At 46.4% G+C, this 23,111-nt stretch overlaps 1 protein-coding gene across 2 annotated transcripts; it reads right to left on the reverse strand.

Annotated features, from left to right (window-relative positions):
* Positions 1–178: 178 nt before the first annotated feature.
* Positions 179–21,994, reverse strand: bmpr1aa (bone morphogenetic protein receptor, type IAa). 2 transcript variants are annotated; one of them, XM_079758542.1, is made up of 14 exons: positions 21,854–21,994; positions 17,961–18,062; positions 15,977–16,297; positions 15,770–15,944; positions 13,965–14,127; positions 13,730–13,832; positions 13,370–13,469; positions 10,642–10,735; positions 10,252–10,390; positions 9,055–9,247; positions 8,293–8,590; positions 7,262–7,437; positions 1,654–1,784; positions 179–1,334 (listed from the first exon to the last, which is right to left on the reverse strand). In XM_079758542.1, exons 4-14 carry the CDS (start codon positions 15,834–15,836, stop codon positions 1,209–1,211), a joined length of 1,590 nt encoding a protein of 529 aa, XP_079614668.1. In that variant the 5' UTR covers positions 15,837–15,944; positions 15,977–16,297; positions 17,961–18,062; positions 21,854–21,994; the 3' UTR covers positions 179–1,208. The 2 variants fall into 2 exon arrangements, with proteins under 2 accessions (XP_079614668.1, XP_079614667.1); XM_079758541.1 differs by having other exon boundaries at positions 15,770–16,297.
* Positions 21,995–23,111: the final 1,117 nt, after the last annotated feature.

Genomic DNA, 23,111 nt, shown 5'->3' on the forward strand with positions numbered 1-23,111 from the left:
CCTTGGTCTCTGGAGACTAACGCACCACCACCAGCCACTGGGCGAGACCAGTAGGACCAGTCTTTGGGGTTCGGTCCAACCAGAGGTCAAAATGGTTTGGTGAGCGGTGAGACAAGCACTCAGGTGAGACACGTTAGAGCAGTGAGACAGGTGGAAGAAACAGGCTCACACAGATGTGTAGTGTACTAAAATAAGGTTATTTACTTAAAAATGGATACATTGGACAGACTGAATACAGAGGTGTCTTCTGGGTAAACGTATAAGACACCCCCCTGTACCGAGGATCAGGAGAGAGGAGAACAAACACCTCCCAGACAGCTCCTCTCTCACCAGCTACACACAGCCTACATGTGCACACTGGCATGCATGCAAACATGTACTGCTATGCTAAAGCTAAAATACAAATACATATGTACTGCTATGCTAAAGCTAGGATACACTTACACATGTAATGCTATGCTAAAGCTAGGATACGAACACACAGGAACTGCTATGCTAAAGCTAGGATACGAACACACATGTACTGCTATGCTAACGCTAGGATACAATACATTACGTTGTTTAATACACGGCACGGATTAAACAAAGAATCACATCAAGTTACACATACAGCAAGTTAGCAGGAAGTTACATCACTTCCTGTAACACACAGGTGATGCTAGGGTCTAAGGTCATCTATGTACACTGATCAATATGGCCGGACTGACACCCCTATCACACAGAGGGGCGTGGTCTCATGGATAATAGGTGTGGCATCATGGTGGGGGCGTGGCTTCAGGCTGAGCCTTAACAGTTCGTCAGCCTGTAAGAAGACGGCATCAAAGACCCGCCCCTTACCCCATTCTCCAATCAAATCTTCTGTTGCCTCTTAGCTTTCACAGAAAGCAAGGCCCCCACTCGGGAGGGACAGGGTGGAGGTCGAGGGTGGAGGTCGAGGGTGGAGGAGGTCTAGGGTGGAGGAGGTCGAGGGTCTCGGGAAGAGGTCTAGGGAAGAGGGTCTAGGGCGGAGGAGGTCTAGGGTGGAGGGTCTAGGGTGGAGGGTCTAGGGGAGGAGGGTCTAGGGTGGAGGGTCTAGGGTGGAGGGTCTAGGGTGGAGGAGGGTCTAGGGGTGGAGGAGGTCTAGGGTCGGAGGAGGTCTAGGGATGGAGGTCTAGGCTGGAGGTCTAGGGTGGAGGAGGTTTCGGGTGGAGGAGGTCTCGGGTGGAGGTCTAGATCTTGATGTCCTGGGACTCCACCATCTTGGCGAGGGTCTTCTTCACGCGGAGGACGGTGAGCCGGGAGGCGGGGCTACTGGCCCAGCACTCTGACATCAGCTTCACCATGGAGCGTAGTACCTGGGCGAGAGACACCGGGAGGGGGGGGAAGAAAGAAAGAAAGAAAGAGGAGGAAGACACAGAGACACACCAGTTAGAATGGTTACTTTCCAAATGAACAGCAGTAATGTCATTTGTGGATGTGATTGGGTGGGGTTCCCAGGGGTGGACTGGTTGTGGGTGGGGTTCCCATTGGTGGACTGGTTGTGGGTGGGGTTCCCAGGGGTGGACAGGTTGTGGGTGGGGTTCCCAGTGGAAGACTGGTTGTGGGTGGCGTTCCCAGTGGAAGACTGGTTGTGGGTGGGGTTACCAGTGGAAGACTGGTTGTGGGTGGGGTTACCTCGTCACTGCCCCAGCGGGGGGAGAGGGTGGGCCGCTGCCCCTTCACACAGACCACCTCCACCAGGTCCTCGTAGGTGGGGTCGGGGGGCACCAGGTCGTAGTAGGGCAGCTGCTGCTCCTCCACCATGCCTGGAGAAAACACCGTCAGTCCCCTCATACACACAAATACACCTTCAGTTAGACCCCACATACACACTAATACACCTTCAGTTAGACCCCACATCAGGGGCGCCGAAAAGGGGGGGTAAAGGAGACGGATTCTAGGGGCCCATGATGGAGGGGGGACCCAGAGAGGCACCTAATGATGATGAAATTATAATACAGAAAAAATAATGACACTAAGTTATTAACTAACATATAATCACACATGTTTTATTTTCCATGTCCTGGTAACAATTCCTTTATCTGTTTTGGAAGCATCAACCCCTGCAGGGCCCCCCCTTCCCCCCCTCTATTTACGTAAAATGGTTCAGTCCGAGTGGATCAGCTGCGGTAGCGCACCGGCGGCCACAGCGGGCAAAGCGGAGGAGACAGCAGTATGCCTCAAAAATCAGGCAGCCAAAAAAGAAAGGAAAATAAATTAAGAGAGGAGAAGGAGTTGAAGGGTCGACAATATGTCACCCAGTATTTCCAAAAGAAAGGTGGGTTTGTTGTGGTGGAAAGTTATGGATATTAACTTTGTCCCTGTCTGTGGTCTATAAGCTAGCTCACTTTTCTCACCATGTTAGCTCAAGAAAACTCTGGATTTTTACATTTTACTGCTATATTAGTTAAATAATCAATCCAGTCAAACATTTATCAAGCTGTTCTTATTCAATAATAGTTGATCTCCCCTCTGTGAAAATGATGCCTCGTTCTGAACAGAGTCAAGTGCACCAGAAGCTGCAGCAGCTGTCTGTCAGCCCCCAACTCCCCCTGCCCCTGAATCAGCCCCAGTGCCCCCACATGAGGAAGGAGGTGAGCAGCTGTGTGTGTTGAAATAATAATAATAATAATACATAATATAATACAAAATATAATACATTTTACTACAGTCTCAAAACAATACAAAGATGAAGGTAATTCATTAAGAAAATGAATTAAATAAAAGGCATTTTGAACAATTTTAATGGTTTAAAAAGCATAAACCCTTTTAAAAAATGAAATAGAAGACGTGCAGTAAGAACAGAGGAGAACATCTGTGGTGTGTGCAGCAGACTGGGGTGACTGCTCTCAGTCCAATCAGAGAAGTTTACATGTTGGTGACTATGCTATTACAAATAGTTATATTATAGGAAATCCTATATAATTAATGTATGTCATGTACACTCTACAGAGCCAGGTCCAGGACCCTCTTCTGGATTGTCAGGAAGGGATGTGGAGGAAGTGGAGGAAGAGATGGAAGAGGGTACAGATGACAGTGAGAGTGCAGAAACACAGGCGACAGAGAGTGAGGGCGAAGAAGTTGAAAGGAATTCAGAGGAGGATGGACTGAATACAGAAAGAGCCAGAAAGACAACAGAGAGGCAGGAAGAACAACAAGCTGATGTTCAGGTCTTTGAAAGGGAAGAAGATCATTTGACTGATGACCCTGGTTTCTGGCCAGCAGCTTTAACTGATCAGGATAGGGAGAAGATAGTAAGGAAATTGGCCATGAGAGAGAAAGAAGTAGAAATGCCATGTGATTCAAAGGGGAAGCCATTCCCTGACTACCTGAATTATACAAAGGCAGCAAATAAAAGAGAAAAGGTAAACAGACTGGCTGACTTTTAGTCAAAGTAATAATTCACTTTATTGCATACCATGTGTGCTTTTCTCCCATGTACAGAAAAAGCCTTCCACTAATGCACTGACCAGTCAAAATGGGTATAAAATGTGTGATGTGGAGTGGCGTCGAATGTACAATAAATTCCCAGTCCATGAGAGGAGTGAGGCACATAGAGATTGCTACTTAAGATGGAAAAATCTGCAAGGATCTGTAATGAAAGATAGAGGTGTGGATTCTCTGTTAAATAAGGAGTTGCAAACAGAAATAGAGAAAAATAGAGCCATCTTGGAGAGACTCTTAGACGTAACCCTACACTTGGCCTCAAGAAACCTGCCTTTCAGATGCAAAACCAAAGACCTAGATGACATTCATAATGGCAATTTCCTAGGCACACTGGAGCTCTTGTCACATTATGATCCTCTGCTGAAAGAGCACTTTAAAAAAATCAGGGACAACAAACAAAAACAAAAAGAAGGAAAAGGAACCAGGCTAACACATTATCTTAGCTCTGACAGTCAGAATGAGTTTATCAACTTATGTGGACGACGAGTTCTGAAAAGAATTCTGCAGGAACGGGAGGATGCCATATATTATGCTGTCATCTGTGATGCCACACCAGACATTTCCCATACTGAGCAAAATGTGGTGCTCCTAAGGTATGTTAAATATGACAAAGAAAAAGATGAGTGGGAAATTACGGAGAGGTTCCTTGAATTCAGGGATTTTCACAAAAAGACGGGGAGTGAGATCGCAGAGATGATTCATGCAGTTCTTCGTGACCATGGGATAGACATCGGTGATTGCAGAGGGCAGGGCTATGACAACGGGGCTAACATGTCAGGGAAAATAAAGGGAGTCCAAGCTCAAATACTGAAGAAAAACAAGCTGGCTACTTATTCACCATGTGCCTCCCACACATTAAATCTTGTTGGTGTGCATGCTGCACAGTCAAGCCCAGAGGTATCCACATTTTTCGGCTGCATAAATCGCCTGTACACATTTGTAAGTGGCAGCCCAGAGCGTTGGGCCATCTATAAAGACCAAACAGGTTGCTCATTGCATCGCCTATCTGATACCCGCTGGAGTGCAAGGATTGAGGCTGTTAAACCTGTGGCAAAGCACCTACCTTCTGTCCTCAAATCCCTTGATAGCATAGTTATGACATGCAGTCTCACCAGTGAAGCAAGATCAGAAGCTAATGGTTTGAGGAAATACTTCATGTCATTTGATGCTGTTGTTCTTCTCACTGTCTGGCTGAAGGTACTGCAAAGTATTGACAACAGGAATGTTATTCTCCAGTCAGGAAAAATATCACTTGACATAGAAGCAGCCAATATCAGAGACTTGACAGAAGAGATGCAGTCTCTAAGAGATGCATGGGACACTCTCCTAGCTGAGGCAAAGTTGATAGCTGGGGAAATGAATGTTACACCTCAGTTAAGCAAGGAGTCCAGCCGCCAGAAGAAAAGGCGGAGATTCCATGATGAAACCGCTGAAGAGGAGACAACTCAGGAGAGTTCAGAAACAGTGTTTCGGAACACTGTGTTTTATACAGCCATGGACCGTATCATCAGTGACTTGGATACTAGGTTCCGGGGCATTGCACATATTGTCAACGAGTTTTCTGCTGTTCTGAAAGTTGGGCAGATTAGTGAGGGCAAAATCTCTTCTGTGTGCCAACCACTGATCACAAAGTATTCTAGTGATCTTACTCCTGATTTTGAAAATCAAGTAAGACACCTAAACAGTGTATATGCAGCCAACTTCCCCCCTAACCTGTCCCCTCTTGAACTCCTGAATGCAATTTGTAAGCTGCAGCTGCAAAGCATCTTTGGAGAAGTGTGCATCGCCTTGCGCATATTTTGCACCCTGCCAGTTACTGTTGCTGGTGGTGAGAGAGCGTTCAGTAAACTAAAAATGAGAAAAAACTATTTGAGGTCCACAATGTCTCAGGAAAGACTTTGCAGTCTTGCCATGCTGTCAATTGAGAGTCAGTTGGCTAGAAAGCTGGACTTCAAAGACCTGATAAGTGATTTTGCACATGAGAAGGCTCGGCGTTGGGCTTTGGGTGAGAAGAGTTGAGCAAGGACCAGTGATTGAAAGGTTGCAAAAGGAAGCTTGACTCAGTCGGCAACGTTATATTATATATTTGCCATTCTTTCATATATTAAGTTCTACTTAAATGATGAGAAATCATATATGGCCATTTTGTATTCTGATGGCGTTTTTGTTTTTGCTGAGATTTTTTTCTCTCCACTGATTATAATTGCTATTTTTTCATGGAAGAGTTTATTTCCAATTTAAGAATCAGTGGTGCAGCAAATAAATTACTCAAAATGAATTCCATTGTATTCAGAGTGCTCAGTTCTTCCCCTACTGTACATGTCAACTGTCATGCTGTTCTTCTTTCACAAATATGGTAATGATAGTCAAAAATACCATTAAAATGCATAATTGTATGTAAAATAGCATCAAAAATTTTTGCCGCTGTGTTGGGGGCCCTGTAAAGATTATTTTCATGGGGCCCAAAACCCCTAGCGGCGCCCCTGCCCCACATACACACCTTCAGTTAGACCCCTCATACACACTAATACACCTTCAGTTAGACCCCACATACTCAATAATACACCTTCAGTTAGACCCCTCATACACACTAATACACCTTCAGTTAGACCCCACATACACAGTTAGACCCTTCATACACACTAATACACCTTCAGTTAGACCCCTCATACACACTAATACACCTTCAGTTAGACCCCTCATACACACTAATACACCTTCAGTTAGACCCCACATACTCAATAATACACCTTCAGTTAGACCCCTCATACACACTAATACACCTTCAGTTAGACCCCTCATACACACTAATACACCTTCAGTTAGACCCCTCATACACACTAATACACCTTCAGTTAGACCCTTCATACACACTAATACACCTTCAGTTAGACCCTTCATACACACTAATACACCTTCAGTTAGACCCCTCATACACACTAATACACCTTCAGTTAGACCCCTCATACACACTAATACACCTTCAGTTAGACCCCTCATACACACTAATACACCTTCAGTTAGACCCCTCATACACACTAATACACCTTCAGTTAGACCCCTCATACACACTAATACACCTTCAGTTAGACCCCACATACTCAATAATACACCTTCAGCTAGACCCCTCATACACACTAATACACCTTCAGTTAGACCCTTCATACACACTAATACACCTTCAGTTAGACCCCACATACACAGTTAGACCCTTCATACACACTAATACACCTTCAGTTAGACCCCTCATACACACTAATACACCTTCAGTTAGACCCCTCATACACACTAATACACCTTCAGTTAGACCCCTCATACACACTAATACACCTTCAGTTAGACCCTTCATACACACTAATACACCTTCAGTTAGACCCCTCATACACACTAATACACCTTCAGTTAGACCCTTCATACACACTAATACACTAATATTGGCGAATTGATGATTAGAAAACCCTCGTGCAATTATGTTAGCACAGCTGAAAACTGGAAAACATGAACTAGTCTGGGTGAGCCCAAACTTTTGAACAGAAGTGTGTGTGTATATATATATATATATATATATATATATATATATATATATATATATATAATATAGTATATAGTAGAATATAGTTTATATAATGTATACATAGTAGAAGTAGTAGTAGTAGTAGTATTAGTAGTACCTGCGGCGGCTCAGCTCCCACAGCACCAGCCCGTAGCTGTACATGTCTCTATAGTATATATATATAGTAGCATGCCCCTATATATACTGTAGTAGTATATATAGCAGCATTAGTATATGTGTTACCTGCGGTGGCGGTGCGGCGGCACAGCTCCCACAGCACCAGCCCGTAGCTGTACATGTCGGCCATGATGAAGGCGTTGAAGTGGTTCTTGTCGAGCCGCTGGTCCAGGACCTCGGGCGCCATGTAGCGCCGGCTGCCTACGCGGGGGTTCAGCGGCACGTCCGTCTCGTTGGTGTCGCTGGGGGGGGGGGCAGCGCGATGTCAGCTGTCACTCATCATCATCTGCCACTCAACATCAGCAGTCACTCAACATCAGCAGTCACTCAACATCATCTGTCACTTAACATCATCTGTCATTCAACATCAGCAGTCACTCAACATCAGCAGTCACTCAACATCAGCAGTCACTCAACATCAGCAGTCACTCAACATCAGCAGTCACTCAACATCAGCAGTCACTCAACATCATCTGCCACTCAACATCAGCAGTCACTCAACATCAGCAGTCACTCAACATCAGCAGTCACTCAACATCAGCAGTCACTCAACATCAGCAGTCACTCAACATCAGCAGTCACTCAACATCAGCAGTCACTCAACATCAGCAGTCACTCAACATCAGCAGTCACTCAACATCATCTGTCATTCAACATCAGCAGTCACTCAACATCAGCAGTCACTCAACATCAGCAGTCACTCAACATCAGCAGTCACTCAACATCATCTGTCACTTAACATCATCTGTCATTCAACATCAGCAGTCACTCAACATCAGCAGTCACTCAACATCAGCAGTCACTCAACATCAGCAGTCACTCAACATCAGCAGTCACTCAACATCATCTGTCACTTAACATCATCTGTCATTCAACATCAGCAGTCACTCAACATCAGCAGTCACTCAACATCACCTGTCACTCAAACAACTGTTACTGGGTATGGTGGGGAAGGCGAGTTTGGGCGTAGTCTGACGTGTTCGGTTGGGTGCGATAAGGCATGGTCGGGCGTGGTCAGGTCGTGGTCGGGCATGGTCAGGGCGTGGTCGTGGTCAGGTGCGGGCGGGGTTTGGCCTGCGGGAGGTGGGCAGGCTCACCTGTTGAACTTGACGGCCAGGCCCAGGTCGGCGATGCAGCAGGTGCCGTTCTTCTTCATCAGGATGTTCTTGCTCTTGAGGTCGCGGTGGGCGATGGCGGGCTTGCCCTGCGTGCCGTAGATCTGGGTGTGGAGGTGGCAGAGGCCACACGCCACCGAGTAGGCCAGCCGCAGCAGGCCAGCGGAGTCCAGGCTGCTCACCCGCAGGAAGTCGTACAGCGAGCCCTTCTCGTGGTAGTCCGTGATCAAGAAGAGCTGCGTCAGTGCGCCCGTGCCCTTGATGTCCGCCGCGATGAAGCCTGAGGGGGAGGGGCTACGTTGACTGACAGCTCATAGTTTACCAGTCTGCTGAGGACCAGTTTAACCAGGACGTACCCAGTGGGTTGTCTCATGGGGAGGTGTGGTGAGGACCGGTGTGGACCAGTATAAACCAGTATAACCAGGATGTACCCAGTGTGTTGTCTCCGGACGGTGTGGTGAGGAATAGTATGGACCAGTATAAACCAGTACATACCCAGGATGTTGTCGTGCCTCATCAGGACCAGTATGACCAGTATGTTGTCGTACCTCATCAGCACCAGTTTAACCAGTTTAACCAGTATGTACCCAGGATGTTGTCGTGCCTCATGAGGACCAGTATACCCCGTAATCCCAGTGTGACTAGTATACCCAGTATACCCACTATCCCCAGTACGTACCCAGTAAGTTGTCGTGCCTCATGAGGACCAGTATACCCAGTAGGACCAGTATCCCCAGTACGTACCCAGGATGTTGTCGTGCCTCATCAGGACCGTCTGGTAGATCTCCGTCTCCCTGAACCAGGACGCCTCCTCGCGGGTGAAGAACACCTTGACGGCCACCTTCTCCCCCCGCCAGCGGCCCAGCCACACCTCGCCGTACCGCCCCTTCCCCACCTGCCGCACCATCTGGATCTGCTTAGCGATGGTCCTCTGGACCTACACACACACACACACACACACACGTTACCCCTAGAGACACAGCTAACTTTGTGCTTGGTGCTACACAACCAACTACAGCTAACTGGGCGCTACGCAGCTAACTGGGTGCTACACAGCTAACTAGGCACTATACAGGTGCGCTACACAGGTAACACAGCTAACTGAGCGCTACACAGCTTACACAGCTAACACAGCTAACTGGGCGCTACAGTTAACTGGCCACTACACAGCTAACACAGCTAACTGGGCGCTAAACAGCTAACACAGCTACCTGGACGCTACACAGCTAAACCAGCTCACATAGCAAAATGGCCCATACACAGCTAACACGGCTAACTGGACCCTACACAGCTAACTTGCCGCTACACAGCTAACACAGCTAACTGAGCGCTACACAGCTAACAAAGCTAACTGGGCGCTACACAGCTAACTGGGCGCTATACAGCTAACTGGGCGCTACACAGCTACCACAGGTTCACTTGCTTTGCTTCTCTTACCCAGGACATTTTGTCAACCGATGACACATTTCTTGATATGAAAAAGTAAATTATAAATATAAAAACACCAGCAGAAACATTTCAGATTGAATTGTAATCGTTTTAAATGTAGCTCTGTTGACATTCATCCAACTGTATCAGTTTCTACGGTCCAGGCGCAACATAGGCATTACATTCTAATATATATTATATAGTCATTGCTCTTGTACTAAACATTACAGTATATAATAGATGAGGCTGCAGTACATAGCTCCTACCAGCGGGGGGCATGCGACTACATTACAGTATATAATAGATGAGGCTGCAGTGCAGAGCTCCTACCAGCAGGGGGAGTGTGACTACATTACAGCATATAATAAGGTTGCGGTACAGAGCTCCTACCAGCAGGGGAGTGTGACTACATTACAGTATATAATGAGGCTGGTGTACAGCGCTCCTACCAGGAGAGGGAGAGCGACTATATTACAGTATATAATAGATGAGGCTGCAGTTCAAAGCTCCTACCAGCAGGGGAAGGCCTGAGCCGCTGCCGGAGCTGTGTGAGTGGTGGATCAGGTCCTTCAGCGACTCCCCTGCCGGGATCACCACCTCGTCCTGCTCCAGGTCTCTACGGTAACGCTGGCGCTCGCTCTGCCACTTATACCTGACACACACACAGACACACACACACACACATTAATAGGTAGTACTAAATAGTAGTGTATATAAGTAGTACTATGGCGTCTAGTGTTAAGTACTGTAGATAATTGTATATAAGTAGTACAATAGATTTGTGTATATAGGTAGTACTATAGATTAGTTTATAAATAATGAAGATTAGGGCGTTAATAATGAGTATAGATGAGTGTATAATATACTTGTATAGATAAGTAAAGCTATATGTTGGTGTATTACCGGTAGTAACAGACTACAGTCACACAGATCAGGGTACAGCAGCAGATCGTCATGGAGATGAAGAAGGCCAGCCAATGAGCACTGTCGAAGCCACCTGGAAACACAGCAGCCAATCAGGGAAGAGCTGAAGCTAGAGCAAATGTTACGAGGTGTTATAATATAACCATGTGGGGGCAATTGCTCTGTCGCTTGCTTGGCCCCTTTTTAGAGTTTAACAAGGATTTAAACTCGTGGATGACGCAAGAAGTCACGTCACGTCTTAAGCTCCATTGCTGTGTCATATGTACCTGTGGTTTAACCTGCAGCTGCGTTTTACCTTGATCTCAATTGCTGTGTCTTCAGAGAATTTCACATCAGACACTAGATATCATATTTTGTGCGTGTTAGTCTAATCTCGAAACTGACATGGTTTTAGAGGAGACTAAACCAGTTTGCAGGATGAAACAAGGCTCCATCATAGCCGACACACAGACACATAGAATTACTTTTATGAATTATTATTATTAGTATTAATAATAATGAATGATACATTTACACCAGTGAGGCCTTCAGTACAATAAAGGCTACAATATAGGAGTTGCTTGATGCCCTGGAATTAAAAAAGAAAGATATCATATATATGCCATATCAGTAACCTAGCCTGCGCCCTCACACACCAAATATGAGATATTAAAACAACTTAGCTGATTGGTGTACCTGATGAACACTATCACTATCGTGTACACCCTCTATTGCACTTAGTATATTAGGAATAAGCAGTGATATTTCACAGCTCACGGGGCCCAGATCTTGGTTGTGCGTCCGCTCAGCAGTAGCTTTACGCAGCGTGGTGGTGGCGTCTTTCCTAGGATTTTCCATTGTGTCCACAACACCTCGAATGCAGTGCAGCAAATATAACTTTTGCTCCTCGTTGTAGTTTTCTATCCGCGACATGTTCATCATAACTACCCTCTCCTTCTCCGAGAATGTATAGGTGTGAAATGACCCTAATTACTCACATATTAATTCATCTTCCAGTCCCTCCAGAAAAACGCGATTATGCGATCGCATAATTCAACGTATAATCAGCCAAAGTCCGCATATTCATGCGGGGGGCATTTTCGTTGCAAAAAAGTCACATAAAAAAAAAGAAAGTTGAATAATGTTGCGTTTACTTCACACAAGAGCAGCCATTTCCCCCTGTTGCCATGGAAACGTTATGAAGTGACGTAATTACGCGACGTGAACGTCATCGAAAAGCTGCATTTTTCGCAAGTTCCTGCATTTTTTCGCAAGTTCCCGCAATTTTTGCAAGTTCCCGCAAATTTATCGCATGAAATTGCATAAATATGCCGCATATTTCATCGCATTTTTTAAGAAAACGTGCCGCATAATCAAGGATTTTTGACCGCAACAATCACAAAAAACGCCGCATTTTACTGGAGGGACTGATCTTCAATTAATTAATTAATCACGTCTGTATACACACACCAAGAGAAAACAACGACAAGTAATTGATTTGTTGATTGACGTAGCCTAGTTGAGGGCAGATTCAGATTCCAGACTCAGATTTCCACAAAAAGTAGCCAAGACTATTTCATAAAATATTTCAACATTATTTGCGTTTTATTAGATTAAAATTCACTTTAGGTTCCCATTAAGTTTTTGTTGGTAATTATAGCACAAAATGCATCCACCATTAAGTTGAGACTGCATCTGCTGGGTTATACTAGAGATCAGAGTACTTCCGGTTTCCAAGCAGTTTAACCCGAGTTTAACTAGGAATCAGCTGATCCTGTGTGAGTCGTTACACAGCAATCACGTTCAACCTCGTGGGCAGCTGCGTGTTAAACTCCAAAACCTCAGTTTTGAGGAGTACGGTTTTAAAGCGCAGCACAGCTAGCGCAATGCTAACTGACAGAGCAACTGGCCCGTGGTGTTTAAAGGGAATGGTGTGATACACAATGGAGCAGTACACAGTACGATAAAGGTGTAGTAAACGGTCTGTTGAATGTGTAGTACACAGTATGATAAAGGTGTAGTAAACGGTCTGTTAAAGGTGTAGTACACAGTACGATAAAGGTGTAGTAAACGGTGTGTTAAAGGTGTAGTACACAGTATGATAAAGGTGTAGTAAATGGTCTGTTAAAGGTGTAGTACACAGTACGATAAAGGTGTAGTACACAGTACGATAAAGGTGTAGTATACGGTGTGATAAAGGTGTGTTAAAGGTGTAGTATACGGTGTGTTAAAGGTGTAGTATACGGTGTGTTAAAGGTGTAGTATACGGTGTGTTAAAGGTGTAGTATACGGTGCTTAAAGGTGTAGTATACGGTGTGTTAAAGGTGTAGTATACGGTGTGTTAAAGGTGTAGTATACGGTGTGTTAAAGGTGTAGTATACGGTGTGATAAAGGTGTAGTATACGGTGTGATAAAGGTGTAGTATACGGTGTGTTAAAGGTGTAGTATACGGTGTGTTAAAGGTGTAGTATACGGTGTGATAAAGGTGTAGTATACGGTGTGATAAAGGTGTAGTATATGGTGTGTTAAAGGCGTAGTATACGGTGTGTTAAAGGCGTAGTATACGGTGTGTTAAAGGTGTAGTATACGGTGTGTTAAAGGTGTAGTATACGGTGTGTTAAAGGTGTAGTATACGGTGTGTTAAAGGTGTAGTATAAGGTGTGTTAAAGGTGTAGTATACGGTGTGTTAAAGGTGTAGTATATATGTTCATAATGTATTTCTATGTACCCAGCTCTATGGGGGGCGGTAGGGTGGGCTGGAGGTCTTTGTTACAGAAGTCCGAGTTGCAGCACTCGATGGTCCTCCTGGTCTGGGCCATGGGGGAGTCCTGCAGTCCACAGCAATACAGGATGAATGCATGATGAATACACAGCAATACAGGATGAATGCATGATGAATACACACCAATACAGGATCAATACATAATGAATACACACCAATACAGGATCTATACATGATCAGTTCACACCAACACAGGATCAATACATGATCAGTTCACTGCAATACAGGATCAAAAGCGCGTGTGTGCATGTGTGTGTGCAAGCGTGCTTGCGTGAAACGTGTTTGTGTTAACGTGTGCGCGTGTACCTTGCACTGGAAGTGCGAGCCCTCGTACTTGACGCAGCCCGAGGTGATGACGTCGTCTCCGTGTTCGTCTTCCTCAATGATGGCGAAGCACTGACCGTTAGTCCTACACACACAAACACACACACACACACACACACAAACAGAGTTGTACCGTGTTTGAGGTGCAGTTGGAGCGCGTTCTGCAGGGTTCTACTGACTGGTGGTTCTAGATGTGGTTCTAGAGGGTTCTACTGACTGGCAGGTGTTGTTGATGGCGCCCTCAGGGCAGTATCCGGAGCAGTAGCAGCTGAGGAAGCGGGCGGCGTCCTCGGGGGCCACGGTGGAGTCGTCCCCCCGGGGCCCGGGGTCCGGGTTCACCCCCGTACCCTGGAGCACGTGGTCCGGGTTCTGCCCTGCAGCTGGAGAACCGCATCAACAGGTCAACATCTGGGACCAGTTAACAATTGGACCCCAGTAAACAACCAGTAAACATCTGGACCCCAGTAAATAACCAATAAACATCTGGACCCCAGTAAACAACCAGTAAACATCTGGACCCCAGTAAACAACCAGTCACCATCTGGACCCCAGTAAACAACCAGTAAACATCTGCACCCCAGTAAACAACCAGTAAACATCTGGACCCCAGTAAACAACCAGTAAACATCTGGACCCCAGTAAACATCTGGACCCCAGTAAACAACCAGTAAACATCTGGACCCCAGTAAACAACCAATAAACATCTGGACCCCAGTAAACAACCAGTAAACATCTGGACCCCAGTAAACAACCAATAAACATCTGGACCCCAGTAAACAGCCAGAAAACATCTGGACCCCAGTAAACAACCAGCAAACATCTGGACCCCAGTAAACAACCAGTAAACATCTGGACCCCAGTAAACAACCAGTAAACATCTGGAACCCAGTAAACAACCAGTAAACATCTGGACCCCAGTAAACAACCAGTAAACATCTGGACCCCAGTAAACAACCAATAAACATCTGGACCCCAGTAAACAGCCAGAAAACATCTGGACCCCAGTAAACAACCAGCAAACATCTGGACCCCAGTAAACAACCAGTAAACATCTGGACCCCAGTAAATAACCAGTAAACATCTGGACCCCAGTAAATAACCAGTAAACATCTGGACCCCATTAAACAACCAGTAAACATCTGGACCCCAGTAAACAACCAGTAAACATCTGGACCCCAGTAACACCGAGCAGAGAGGTGGATGGACAGAGAAAAGGGATATCTTGGTATCCCTTTAGAGTGGAATGGTGTGTGTGTGTAGTCATATTTCACACCACAATAGGCTGCTTAAGACTCCAGCTTCATGAGGAAGTCATACAGGAAATGGATCACGCTGCAGCAGGAAGTGAAAGTGGCAACACTCAGGTCAAAAGCTTCCTGTTAGGAGTGTGTCAGTGTGTGTGTGTGTGTGTGTGTGTGTGTGTTACATGGTTGGCAGTTGCAGCTGCGGACCCCGCGGCTAAACCGCGGATCGGTATTAACTAATCAAATTAAAAATATATATACATGGTCAAATTAAAAATATATATACACTGTTAGATACACACACACACACAGACAGGAAACAAAAAGTTTAAATTAGGTGACGATCCATTCCATGTCGTCTCTCGTGTCAGCACCTTCCTTATAAGCCACCAAGCAAACGTCTCGTAGGTGAGACTGCTCCTGGGTTATTTTGTTTCGATATTAGTTAAATTTTAAAACAGCTCGTAATTGTAGCCTTCCAATCGTGGAATAAGGAATTCAAAAGAGATTATGGAGTGATTTGACTCAGAAGTGACATTTGGCAATGGCAGCGCAAGATGATGCACAAGTTTAGCATTTGCAATGCGGTTACAGATGAAATAAAAGCCCATCTGCTCATCTCTAGTGTGTGTGTGTGTGTGTGTGGGAGAACTAAAGGGTCCGACCTTAAAGAGACCTTTAAAATCACTAAAGAAGAGGTTACAGGTTAGAGATATAGAAGTATATGATATAGATGTAGATATATAGAGATAGAGCGGTAGATATATAGAGTGTGTACCTTCACTGCTGTACACCAGCAGGCAGAGAGATGGGAGGGCCATCCACAGGGTCCGAAGGAGACCCATGTCTTCAGACCAGGTCTCTGTAGACCAGACCCTCTGTAGACCAGACCCTCTAGAGACCAGAACCTAGAGACCAGAACCTCTAGAGACCGACCCACTAGAGACCAGACCCTCTAGAGACCAGAACCTCTAGAGACCAGAACCTCTAGAGACCAGACCCTCTAGAGACCAGAACCTAGAGACCAGAACCTCTAGGGACCGACCCACTAGAGACCAGACCCTCTAGAGACCAGACCCTCTAGAGACCAGAACCTAGAGACCAGAACCTCTAGAGACCGACCCACTAGAGACCAGACCCTCTAGAGACCAGACCCTCTAGAGACCAGAACCTCTAGAGACCAGACCCTCTAGAGACCAGACCCCCTCAGCTGTGGTTGGCTGTGGGGAGTAAGCAGGGCTGCAGTAGTAGCAGCTGATTGGTCGGTCAGATGGTGGACCTCCTCAGTCGGTTCTGCAGCACGGCCCTGGAGAGGGGGAGGAGAGGAGGGAGGAGAGGGGGATTATTGCTGTGTTATTAAGAGGGTGGTTGTAAAGCAACACACTATTGTTGTCATGTCATTTATTATCTTTATTTTCAAGCTACAGTTTTAGGTACTGACCCCAAACCAACGCCATGAGTGCATTCCTACGTTGATAAATGATGTTTCCTTGTTTGTTTGATTAGGGGCTAACACATGGTGCAGGACAACCTTTGCATTGGTGAGCCTTTTTTTTATTCCAATAGATTGATTGAGTCGCTGTTTATGAAACTTTCTCCAGCTTTCGACTATGAACATTGAATAACGCTCTAGCTATCGTCCAAAAACACAAACTTTGAACCGGCATGTCTCCTGACCCCTTTGACTTTGTCATGACTGAATGTCATGTCATGAATTTTGTGCCCCCACACCCATCTCCTCATGGCGAACAGATCTCAAGAGACGGGGACCTACGCCTGGATCGACTTCCCGCCATTTTGAATTTTGTCAAAAACACTAAATTCCTTAAGGATCCTAAAATTGTTTGAAATAGACAAAAATCCTTTTGCACATAATATCTATGGTAAATGCATTTCTTTAGAATATTGCCTCACATTCACCCATTCATGCATACATTCACACACCGAATGTATGCGGTGTCAACCACACAGGGCGACAGCCAGCTCGTCGGGGGCAGTCAGGGTGAAGCACCTTGCTCAGGGGCACCTCGACACTCCCGGAGGAGACGGGGATCAAACTAGCAACCTTGCGGTTACAAGTCAACCTACTCTTGCTCCTGAGCTACTGCCGCCACTATAGACCAATATCTTTAAACTAAGGAGAAGGGTGGTCTGTACCTCAAACAATTTATCCTCCAGGGACCACAAACTACCAAAAAGGGTTTGGTTTTAAAACGGGAATAGACCAAATGCTAATATCGACATATAGATGGACTCCTAGGACCTTGAGTCCAATACAAAAAGTTATCTTTACACACATTGATAACATTTATATAACACTACTGCTATAGATGAATCACACACACACACACACACACACACACACACACACACATTGGGCCTACAGGATGGGAGCCATCCATAATTCATCCCTCCTGGAGACGTGACGCCAGACATCAATAATCCCCAAATAAAGCTTGTCCGTTTCCCGCTCAGGAAGTCCTCCAGCAGACTGCAATACTGGCGCCTGTTTAGATGGCGAGCTGGGCTCTAAGATTAATGTTCGGAGGCCCCTGGCTGGCAGTGGCCCCTGGCTGGCAGTGGCCCTTGGCTGGCAGTGGCCCCTGACATGGCCCCTGGCTGTGGCCCCTGACATGGCCCCTGGCTGTTGCCCCTGGCTGGCTGTGGCCCCTGACTGCGGGCCTTGGCTGTGGCCCCTGGCTGGGCCCCTGGCTGGCTGTGGACCTTGGCTGCGGGCCCTCCCAGTTGGGAGCCCAGTGGGTGAGCTCCAGACCAGAGTCTGAGTTTACAGCCCTCTGTTTATGCCTCGTCTCAACGGATGGATTAGCAGGAGAATGCTCAGCTCTCCTCCGCCTCCTCCCTTTCTGACTCCCCCTCTCTCCATTCCTCCTTCCTCTACACTCCTCCACCCTCCAGATAGAAATATCTTGTCATGGCGTCGTCACCTGTCATGGTGACCCCGCTTTTACCTGTGTATGGTCTCCATGGTGGCGGTGTGTCAGTCCACGGCGGGAAGCTGTCGTCAAAGGCCTCTGCACACGCCCATCAGAGCCTCTGGCCGCGAGCACGTCCTGCATCAAACACACAGACCAGCCGTTAGCCGTTAGCACGTCCTGCACCAAACACACACACCAGCCATTAGCCGCTAGAACTTCCTGCATCAGACACACACACACACACACACACCAGCCGTTAGCCGCTAGCCGGTAGCACGTCCTGCATCAGACACATAGAGCAGCCATTAGCCGTTGGCACAAGCTAGCACAGACCAGCAGTTACATTCTTATGACACATCTTTTGTTTGATGTGATTCTGATTGATCAATTAGGGCGTACAGCGTTATTTCTGTAAATGACTGCCATGACGACAGACCCTCGCTATGGACGCTGTATCCAACACTGGACTGTTTACCTGACTGACCATTGATGCAATAAAATTGATTTTTAGTGGAGTAAGTAGACACCGTCATTCTGCAGTACAGCCTCCACCCGCTGTAGACACCGTCACTCTGCAGTACAGCCTCCACCCACTACATACTTTACTATCCAGCACTATCATAGACAGAAAGACACTGTCCTATAGAAAAACAAACATGACAGACATGGAGACAGACAGACGGACACTGCCCTGTCGACGGATACTACTTAGCAGGAAGTTAATCAGCATGCTGCCTGGAACTGGTTCTACAGTGCTTTGAACATGTAAAGCGTTTTGACACACAGAGGCTATTTGACTAGTAGCTCACACTCTCTGGTGAACACCGCTACACAGGTTAGGAGACAGAGGTGTTAAACAGGTGTGCTGGACAGCTAGGTTTGTGAGAAAGGTAAAAGGCATGTTAGACAGGTAAGAGGTGTGTGAGACAGGTAACCAGTCAAGCTAGAGGTCTGAGGTGCTGACTGAGTGTTGAGGTGGGGCCTGATGTACACAAAGTGAAATCTAAATGTTGTTTGAAGACAAAATGGCTGCTCTGTGACCAGCATGAAGAACTGTTCTGGGACTCTATTGGCACTATCGAAATAGACCAACTCCCCCACACACACACACACACACACACACACAGAGGGGGTGTGGCTCCACACAGCATAGGGGTGTGTCTCAACACAGCAGAGGGGTGTGTCACAGCTGAATGGTTCTGTATTATTATTATTGCGCTTAACGCACAGATCAATACCATAACAGACATCTGACTTTCCTCTGGAGAGAACACACACACACGCAGACACATAAACCAATCGAATAAGATAACAGAAACTAATATGAGTGTGACTCACCATAATGACGAGTGGATCCTATTGATTGGGAGCTAGCTAGTGGATCCTAACGAGTGGATCCTAACTAGAGGATCTTGACAAGTGGATCCTAACCACTGCATCCTAACAAGTGGATCCTAGAGGCTGGTGTCAATGGGCTGCTCTAGAACATTCCCTTGAGGTTGCTGAAGGTGGACCAGAGGTCAGCCTGTCCAGTAGGAAGGAGGCCGGTTCCTGGCCCCGGTCTCTGGTGGTGGAGCCTGCTATCAGCAGCAGCCTCTCTAACAGGGTTAGACTCCAGACTGTATTTATGGGCTGCAGCCTGTTGAGCGGCGGGGGAGGGGCGGAGGCGCCGCGCTCTCCTCCTCGTCAGACAGCCTGTCTCCAGCCAGGGGCTGAAACCTGATCCCTGCTGCTCTCCCTCTCTCCTTCTCCTTGCCTCTGTCTCCCTCCTTCCCTCCCACTCCTCCCTCCCCCGTCAGAGCGCAGGACTCTCCCTCTGTAACATTATCCAGCCAAGGAGACTACAGCCACTCAGGGCGAGAGACATAGAAACACAGACAAGGGGGAGAGAGAAGAAAAGAGAAAACAACACAAAGACTCAGAACCTAGAATATGCTAGGTAGCATAGCCTGCTATAGAGAAGCTACAGACTCCTAGCTCTAGATACGGTCTCCTAGCTCTAGAGAAAGGTACAGACTCCAAGCTCTACATAAAGACGCCTAGCTCTAGAGAAAGGTACAGACTCCAAGCTCTAGATAAAGACGCCTAGCTCTAGAGAAAGGTAGACTTATAGCTCTAGAGAAAGGTACAGACTCATAGCTCTAGAGAAGGGTACAGACTCCTAGCTCTAGGGAAAGGTACAGACTCCCAGCTCTAGAGAAGGGTACAGACTCCTAGCTCTAGGGAAAGGTACAGACTCCTAGCTCTAGATACAGACTCCTAGTTCTAGACTCGAGCTCTACATACAGACTCCTAGCTCTAGAGAGGTACAGCGAGAGAGTCCACATCTACAGAACCAGCTGACTATCCAGATGACATTCAACCTATAGAGTAGATAGATGGTGGGGCCCAACGCAGTGATGCCCTACGGAGCGAGATCACATCCCCCTGAATATCAGCAGCACCGGAGGTCCCTGATGATGTCCCTGCTCATGAGGACCTCCTCCTAAGGGGGGCCCTCATGCTCTTCCTCCTCATGGTTCCTCTCCTGACTGCAGGCTGGTTACCCGCCAACCAGTCACAGACTCTGTAAACCAGTATGGTGACCCAGTGGTTTTATAGTGGACCAGAAAAAAAGTATGGTCACCCAGTATGTACCAGTACACCAGTAGTAACCCAGTATAATACCCTGTGTGTACAAGTACCTTGACCCAGTGTGTTCAGAGTGGACCAGTAGTGACCCAGTGTGTTCAGAGTGGACCAGTACAGTGAACCAGTGTGTAGTCTGCCCTAGTGAGGGTAAACCAGTGTGTTCCAGTATTGCAAACCAGTGTGTACCGCAGGAGCCTGACTGTATTTGCAGTTTCTTAACATCCTTAAGCCTAACCATGATGACCTGATGTTTCCTAACATCCCAAAGCGAGATGTTTCACCAGGGCAGCTCACAGTCCGCACTACAGCTGCTTCAAACTACATAAACACTACAGACGCTCAAACTACAGAAACATTACAGCCGCTTCAACCTACAGAAACAGTACAGCCTCTTCAAATTACAGACACACTACAGCCGTAGTTAGTAGTACTTTAATTAGTAGAGTATGGTGTGTATGTGACTACTAGTACTTTATTTAGTAGTACTTTAGTTATGAGTACTTTAGCAAGTATGGTATGCTGTGTTTGTGACCCTGAAGCACTTTAGTTATTAGTACTTCTTTAGTAGTAGTACTTTAGTTAACTTACTAGTACTTAAGTTAGTATGGTGTGTGACCCTGAAGTACTTTAGTTATTAGTCCTTTAGTAGTAGTATTTCAGTTAGTTGTACAGTACTTTAGCTAGAAGAAGTAGTAAAACTCGAATGAGCTAGGCTAACGACGCTAAGAAGTCAACAGTTTCTTCACACTTCGGCCCAACAGGAGCCGCCGGGGCCGGGGGCCACAGGGGCCAGCGGGCCGGGAGACACCAGGACCGGGGGCCACAGGGGCTACCGGGGCCAGCGGGCCACCATGGCTGGGGGCCAGTGGGCCACCAGGGCCGGGGGCCAGCGGGCCGGGAGCCGTCAGGGCCGGAGGTCACCAGGGCCAGGACCCACAAGGGCCAGGAGCTACCAGGGCCCGACTAGTCGCTGGCCCGGGCCGGGAGCCACCAGGCAAACTTATCTGGACCGGTTCTTCCATAACCGCACACTCCAATTCTATGCTGTAATTTACTAATCCAATAGAGGAAGACGGAAAGAGAATCTTGGATTCATCACTGTATATATATATAGATATATAACTATATATCTTTAGACTTATACATATCTATAGATATAGACACACCAAGAACAGAAGCTGGCGGAATGCAGAGCCTCCAGGCGGTAGCCAGAGCCAAAGTCCGGAGACCGCGGATCGTAACTCGACTTCTCGTTGTTAAATCAACCGCAGATTGTAATCCGAATTCAACTTTACCTGATTCTCCCGTTGAAGCGCCACTCCTTTAAGTTCCGTTTCAGTTCAAGCGTTTGGTTTTAAAATCCCACTCATATTTCATTGCAAAACAAGTGATCGTCGCCAGATTTGTTGTGTCCTTCTAGTGCTCGGCGGCGGCGCGGCGGGGTGTGAGCTGCGGGAGGACGAGCCTCCAATCACGGCAGGACGGGACGGCGCTGCCCGGTGAACCGGGGCTTCCACCTGGTCCCCGAGCGCCCTCTGGTGGCGGACTAATGTATATACTAAATATATTATAATACATACTGTAATATATGTAACTATATAAAAAATAATGTATATACTCACAGCTATTCATGTCCTGAATATTCATATATTTATAGACAAACTCTCCGGTTTACTCCGGATTTAAGTTATTCTAATCGGTTTTGTGTACTTTACTAGAAGTAAACAGATTAGTACGTGTAATGTTCCCAAATCGATATTTTCATATTAATTTATTTATATCTTCCAATATTTATAGATATGTCTCTTGGATCCATTCCTTTACAAACACACACAGCCAACATCTTGCTCAAAGTGTGCTTTATTACGGTAAAAATATGAAGCCCCCCCCCAACATTATCAAACAGAATGTAAACAGTCAAGATAAAAAATACTTTCAAAAAGTTCCACCCTTTCGATGGGCGGTCATTGAAGTGTATTAAATCTATTAATCAGAGTGTGTCCAGGGTCACCCATCAGCTGGGAGGGAACCAGAGAACCATGGGACTAGACTGGGGCACCATAACACCGGATTGAACAGGTTTTCACCGGTTTATACCACATGTGATGGATGCTGTTTTGCTTTATGGCACTATAGACTCAATTTAATCTTTCGAGAGACTCTTTTCAAGTCCTCCTCATGTTTCAAAGAGAGACTGAGTTGTCTGTTAAACCTTCATGCAATACCACAACCATCCTCACAACTAACTCATGTTTTCAAGAAGAGCGCGCGCGCACACACACACACACACACACACACACACACACACACACTCACAAACATTCATGTGTTACATTTACTTAATAACATCTTGTGACCCCTAATGCCAAAAAGAAAACGATGCATATTAATAATTAGTACTGAGCGTTGTGAAATCAACTTTAAATAAATATCATGCCGTTCAGATGTTGATACTGAGCATAAATATGGATTAGCATTTTCCTCCACGTGTTCTGGATCCCACAGGGTTCTAGAACGAGAGCTCAAACAGTCTACTAGATATCTAACAGTTTT

This window comes from Pollachius pollachius (assembly GCF_949987615.1).
Source record: "Pollachius pollachius genome assembly, chromosome: 2".
In the NCBI taxonomy this organism is placed as follows: domain Eukaryota; kingdom Metazoa; phylum Chordata; class Actinopteri; order Gadiformes; family Gadidae; genus Pollachius; species Pollachius pollachius.

What these genes read in the sequence shown, in the direction of transcription:
- bmpr1aa (XM_079758542.1), bottom strand. Translation starts at nt 15,836, where the DNA reads ATGGGTCTCCTTCGGACCCTGTGGATGGCCCTCCCATCTCTCTGCCTG. An exon ending in GCTGGTGTACAGCAGTGAAG is followed by an intron (nt 14,128 to 15,769) that starts GTACACACTCTA and finishes GCGGTTCTCCAG; the next exon opens with CTGCAGGGCAGAACCCGGAC. An exon ending in ACTGTAGTCTGTTACTACCG is followed by an intron (nt 10,391 to 10,641) that starts GTAATACACCAA and finishes TGTGTGTGTCAG; the next exon opens with GTATAAGTGGCAGAGCGAGC.